This window comes from Belonocnema kinseyi, chromosome 2 (genome assembly GCF_010883055.1).
Source record: "Belonocnema kinseyi isolate 2016_QV_RU_SX_M_011 chromosome 2, B_treatae_v1, whole genome shotgun sequence".
Lineage (NCBI taxonomy): Eukaryota > Metazoa > Arthropoda > Insecta > Hymenoptera > Cynipidae > Belonocnema > Belonocnema kinseyi.
Genome location: NC_046658.1, coordinates 155,958,755 through 155,965,537, shown reverse-complemented (window position 1 = coordinate 155,965,537; position 6,783 = coordinate 155,958,755). Strand labels below are relative to the sequence as shown.

At 24.0% G+C, this 6,783-nt stretch overlaps 1 protein-coding gene across 1 annotated transcript in view; it reads left to right on the top strand.

The window, feature by feature from the left end:
* Positions 1-6,515, top strand: part of LOC117183029 (fumarylacetoacetase-like) — a 15,122-nt gene extending 8,607 nt beyond the window's left edge. The window contains exon 3 of the mRNA XM_033376172.1: positions 6,416-6,515. Coding sequence (XP_033232063.1) covers positions 6,416-6,515 — 100 coding nt within the window. The remainder of the gene's footprint in view (positions 1-6,415) is intronic.
* The last annotated feature ends 268 nt before the right edge of the window (positions 6,516-6,783 follow it).

Sequence of the window (6,783 nt, the reverse complement as noted above, 5' to 3'; positions counted from 1 at the left end):
CCCCCCCCCCCCCCCGTGACATTTCGTGAAGTTTTGGGAAAATCCTTTTAAAAATTTCATGTGACACTGAAGCTGATCCAACTTCTATTTTTAAATAAGAAATATCAGACAGTTAAATATTTAAGCAAAAAGATGAATTCTCAACAAATTACATAACTTTTCCACAAACAAGTTTAATTCTTTACCAAATTGTTGAATTTCCAAGCCAAACTACAAAAACAATTGAATTTTCACCAAAGAATATATTACCTTATATTTAAACCCAAACGGATTTTTTCTTAAATTAAGAATAGTTAAATATAAACAGATAAAATAAAAATTATTGAATTAATTTATAAAAATAAAATTATTTTCTATAAAAAGCGACCAATTTTAAACTAAATTCAACCCAAAAATATGAATTTTCTATGAAAAAAATAATATTTTATATTTTTAAAAAATCGTTTGGATCCAAAAATACAATTTTTTTACAGAACAGTTTAATTTTAAAGAGAAAAATTTGATTTTTCCACAAAAAGAGATCAATTATTAACCAGACAAATGCATTTTTTAATAATAAACAAAAAAAATGTCTACACATAGAGATACATTATCAAACCGAAAAGTTGGATGTTCAAAAAAAGATTTGAATTTTCAACTCAAAAAATCTTCAAACAAAAAAATGAAACCAGTTGCGTTTTTACCCAAAAATTTATTTTCTTCTAAAAAGACGATTTTTAAACAAAATAAATTAATTTTCAACCAAATAGTTAACTTCTTCACCAAATTGTTTAATTTTCGTTCCGGGAATATAAATTTGTTACAAAACCGTTTAATTTTAATTTGAAAATGTGAATTTTCAACAACAAAAAAGATCAATTTTCAACCATACAGTTGCATTTTTAACAACAGAATTTTTAACAAAAAGGCGAATTGTTACAAAAATTTTCAACCAAAAAAAAACTTTCGAAAAAATTCCTAAAATTTGAACCAAAAAGTAGAATTTTTTATAAAAAAACACGAATTTTCAGGAAATTACATAACATTTTAATGAAATGTTTTAAACAATAGATATGATGCCAGGCCATATTCTTATCTGATTTATTCTTAGCTTATATTTTTTTCCTTTCTAAAACTTTTTATCTAAATAGTTTAATTTTTAAATTAAAAGAAATCAATTTTTAACAATAAATTTTATATTTAAATTTGTATTGATGTGAATTAATTTTTAATAAAAAAAACGAAATTTCTATCAAACACTTTAATTTTGATCCAAATAATTTAATTTTATATCAAATTGTTTAATTTTCGAGTTAAAAATATGAATTTTCTATAAACAATTGAATTTTCAACAAAATATTTAAATTTCCAGTAAAAAAAAAAGAATTTTTAACGAAAAGGAAACGAATTTTTAACGAAAATTATGAACCTTCGAATAAAAAAATGATTATTTGAGGAACTAGTTTAATTTTTGGTTAAAAGTAATTTTTTGTTTCTGAAGTCTGCCATTCAATTTTTGGTTCAGAGTTCTTGGTTGAAAAATGGTTGAAAAATGAAATAATAGTTTAAAAATTAATTTTTTTAGTTGAAGATTTCTGGTTTTAAATTTCTCTTGTTTGGTTAAAAATTCTACCATTTGATTCAAAATTTCATTAATTTGTCGAAAATGTAACTATTTTGCTCAATTCGTCTTTTTTTTAAATCAACTACTTGGTTGAAAGTTAAAATACTTTGTTCAAATTCTATTATTCCAGTTCCAAATTCAGCTCTCTGGTTGAAAACTTATCTTGCTTAGTTGACAATTCCACTAAAAATTAAATGTTGATTTTTTTGTTGTTTTGAAAAGAAACTCTTTTATTAAAAACTCATCTTCTGTTTTTAAATTCAACTACTTGGTTAAAAAATGGAATACTTTGACCAAAATTAATTTTTTGGTTGAAAAAGCAACCATTTTTTTAAACAAATAATATTTTTTGACAAAAATTCATCTACTTGGTTCAAATTTGAAGTAATTTCTAAAAAATGCATTATTTTGGTTAAAGGTTCATCTCTATGTTTTGAACATTTGTATCAATTTCAGTTGAAAATTAATTTTTAAACATAAAATTAGCTATTCCATTTTTGGTTAAAAATTTACGTTGTTTTGGTAACAAATAGTTAAAAATTTTATTATTTTGTTCAAAATGTAACTCGTTTATTAAAAAGACATTTTTTTTCAAATGCAACTACTTGGTTAAGAAATAAAATACTCTGTTAAAAATTTTATTTTTTAGTAAAGATCCATCTCTTTGGTTAAGAAGTGTACTACTTTGTTATCAAATTAAAATTTTTTGTTGATAATGTTACTATTTTGTTAAAAGTCATTAGATAAAAACTAATTTTTTTATTGAAGATTTAACTTTTTGCTTACAAACTTATAGTTTTCAGGTAAAAATTTCACAACGTGGTTGAAAGTTTGCACTATTTTATCCAAAATGGAACTATTTTGAAACATTACCTTTTTTGTTGAATTTTGTATTTATTTGAAAATTCATCTTTTTTAGTCAAATTTCGTAATTGCAATTTTTTTGGTATAAAATCTGACTGATTTAATTGATAACCAGTATTTTTGTGTTTTTTGAATTTCTTAAATTCTCCTAATTTCTTTGATTCTATCAATTCCCATTGAAAATTTCTTCTTAATTTTAAAATACCCGAATATATTACAAATATTTCTAAATTACTAAAAAACTATTTTAATGTATCAAAAATTCATTGGATTTCTTTAGAATACATTTAATGTTTCAAATTCTTTAAAATTGGTTAAGAAATTATTTCAAAATCAAAATACTTTGAAAATTGTTTAATTTTTTGAAAATTCACTGGAATTTTATTAAATACCATAACATATTTCAAATTCTCAAAATGTCTTTGTAAATTATCTCAATTTATTGAAAATTCCTTGCAATCTTTTAAAATATTATAAAATATTTAAAATCTTCTAAAATTTTTCAAAAATTATTTTAAAGCATTGAAAATTCTTTAAAATTTGGTTAAATAACTTAAAATATTTTAAATGCTTTAAAATCGTTTGAAAACTATTTGAATCCTTTGAAAACTCATTGTTATCTTTTAAAATTCCCTAAAATCTTTTAAATCTTTAAACATATTATTTCTTTTAAAATAGCCTAAAATATTTTGAATCTTTCAAAATGTTTTAAGATGCCTTGACATTTTTTAGAATTTCTTTAAAATTTCGATGGAAACTCCTTGAAATCTTTTCAAACATTCTAAAATATTTTAAATCATTCACAATTCTTTAAAAATTATTATAATGCATGGAAAATTCTTTGAAATTTGTTTAAAATACTATAAACTATTTCAAATCTTCCAATATTGATTGAAAAGTATTTCAAATCAATCTATTAACAATTCATTGAAATCTTTTAAAATACTCAAAAACCTTTTAAATCTTTTAAAATATTTCTAATTGCTTAAAAATTTTTTAATTTCTTGAAAATTCCTGGAAATATTTTTGTATACAAATCCTTTAAAATTGCTTCGAAAATTATTTGAAAATCAAAATGCCTTGAAATATGATTAATTCTTTTAAAATTCTGTGGAATTTTTTTAAATACCCTAAAATATTTCAAATTCCTAAAATGCCTTTGAAAATTAGCTCAATTCATTGAAAATTCCTTGGAATCTTTTAGAATATTCTAAAATATTCAAAATCTTCTAAAATTCTTCTAACATTATTTGAAGGCATTAAAAATTATTTGAAATTTTTTTAAATAACCTAAAATATTTTAAATCCTTTGTAGAATTTTTAAAAAATTATTTTAATATTTTGAAAATTCCTTGGAATCTTCTAAAATACCCAAAAATACTTCAATTCAAATCGTTTAAAGTTCTACAAAAATTATTTTTTTGCATTAAAAATTCATTTGATTTTTTAAGAATACACTTCAGACTCTGTGACGAGTAGGTCACGTGATCAGATTTCTACGGTATCGACAGTTTTTTTCTTTACTATCTTATTTTCACAAGAATCGCCACATCGAGTTAAAAATTTGGGATAATAAATAAAAAGCACACAGAAAGGTGAGTCTGCTCCTTAATTTTAATAATGATGAAAAAAGCAAAAAAAAAAAAAAAAGAAATATTGACAAAAAAAAACTTTTTTCATAAGTATAAAAATTTAGGATCACGCTTCTTATTCATTATCCCAAATTTTCTACTCGATGTGGCGCTTCGTGTGAAAATAAAAAATTGTCGGTAAGGTATTAATAAATATATATGTTTGACATATTTGAGATTATTTAAAAAGATTCCAAGGAATTTTCAATAAATTTAAATAATTTACAAAGAATTTTAAAAAATTGAAAATATTTTAGAATATTTTAAAAGCTTCAAAGAAATTAAAGATATTTTTAAGGGATCTATAATATTTTCGGGCATTTTAAAAGATTACAAGGAATTTTCATGAAATTTAAATCATTTTAAAAGAATTTTTAAAGACCTTTGAAGCATTCGAAATATTTCAGGGAATTAAAAAAAATCCAAAGTATTTTAAATACATTGTAATCATTTGTTAAGATATTTGAAATATATATGTTTAAAAATATTTTAAAAGATTCCAAGGAATTTTCAATAGGTTTTAATAATTTACTAGAAATTTTAAAGAATTTCCAATAGATTAAAATAGTTTTCAATCAATTTTAAAGGATTTGAAATATGTTAGGTAACTTAACAAAATTTGAAATAATTTTTAATACATTTCAATAATTTATAAAAAATTTTAAAGAACTGAAAATATTTACAAGTATTTAAAAAATTCCGAGGATTTTTCAATTAATTGCAACAATTTGCGAAGAATTTGAGAGAATTGAAAATATTTGAGGATATTTTGAAAGAATTCAAGGAATTTTCAATAGATTCAAACAATTTAAAAATAATTTTAAAAAATCTGAAGTATTTGAGAGTATTTAAAAAGATTCCAAGGAGTTTACAATTAAGGGCATGTGACACAGCTAAATACCTATATTACCGACCACAGTTTTTCAGTTCACTGAATGTTTTTTTGAACCTGAGAACTTTTTTTGTAAATAAAATATCGAGCTGAAACTTTGGCAAATGTATTAGAGTGCAATAAAGTACGTTTAGGTACTGCATTTTGGCAGAAACTTCACTAAAAATTATTTCATCTTTTTTCTGAACCTCAACATTTTTTGAACGTTCGAACTTTTTTCATACATAAAATATCGGTCTAAAACTTTGAGAAATGCAAGAGCCGAAAGAAAACTACGTTTAAGTACAAAGCTTAATTATAAAAGATGTAAAAAATATATTTTAACAATCGATTCCAACGGCATCAGCCGGTAACGTTGTACACGAAAATACGAAACCTGGCGGCCACTAGGCGAGGCTCTAGAGGGTCCGTATTTTCCTGTACAACGTTACCGGCTGATGCCATTGGAATCGATTGTTAAAATATATTTTTGTACATCTTTTAATATTAAGCTTTGTACTTAAACGTAGTTTTCTTTCGGCTCTTGCATTTCTCAAAGTTTGAGAACGATATTTTATGTATAAAAAAAGTTCGAACGTTCAAAAAATTTTGAGGTTCAGAAAAAAGATGAAATAATTTTCAGTGAAGTTCCTACCAAAATGCAGTACCTAAACGTACTTTATTGCACTCTAATACATTTCCCAAAGTTTCAGCTCGATATTTTATTTACAAAAAAAGTTCTCAGGTTCAAAAAAACATTCAGTGAAATGAAAAACTGTGGTCGGTAATATAGGTATTTAGCTGTGTCACATGCCCTTAATTTCAATAATTTACAAAGAATTTGAAATATTTTTTTAAGATTCCAAGGAATTTTTAATAGATTTGAATAATTCATAAAGAATTTTAAAGAATCTGAAATGTTTTAGAATATTTTGAAAGATTGCAAAGAATTTTCAAAAGATTAAACTTATTTTTAAAGAAGTTCAAAGGATTGGAAATGTAAGACGCCGCATGCAAAAGGTTGCGCATGCGCAATGACCAGCCCGGGTATTTTGAATCGCTGAATGTATGTTTTAATTAAATCGAATCGTAAGAATAATAAGATATATAAATAAAAGGAGTCATGTGTTTATTAGGCAGAAAAAATTTAACTTTTTGTTTGGTTTGCTGTTACAAAACATATACGCATCAAACTTATAAGGTTATGATCAGCGGGCGAAATAGGCGCATCCTAATTCATATCAGCTGCTGTCGAAATAGCCGTAACCTTCAAAATTATTTTTCTTTCGCAAGCAAGCTAAACATGCGAACAAATTTATTTAAGTAAAACACATTGCGCTTTCCCTTTGTGATGCGCTCAACCCAGCGAAATCCACGATTTTAATTCTAAAATATATCCGAATGCTGCTAAAATTTTGTACAATCTTGCACTGAATTTACTCGCAGGCTTCGCAGGTTATCAAGTCATCAAGCATTCAACAGCGGAATTACAAGGATTATGGAATTTTACATCGCTGCTGTAAAACACATTACACTCCGCGTGTGAAATTACACTAATCGTTGGAAGCTTACATAAACGTTCTAAAACTACATTTTTATTTCAGTTACACTTAAGTGTAAAATTCCCACAAAAATCACTGGTATTTTTATGTCCTATGATTGTTGTGGGAAAATTACACGTTCATTGTAAATTTCATTCATTTATGGTAAAATTCCTTTAATAATCACTGTCAATTTACAAGAGACGTGTAATTTTGCCAGAACAATCATAGAAAAAAGTTACAGAATGAACTGTAATTTTCAGCAATATTTTT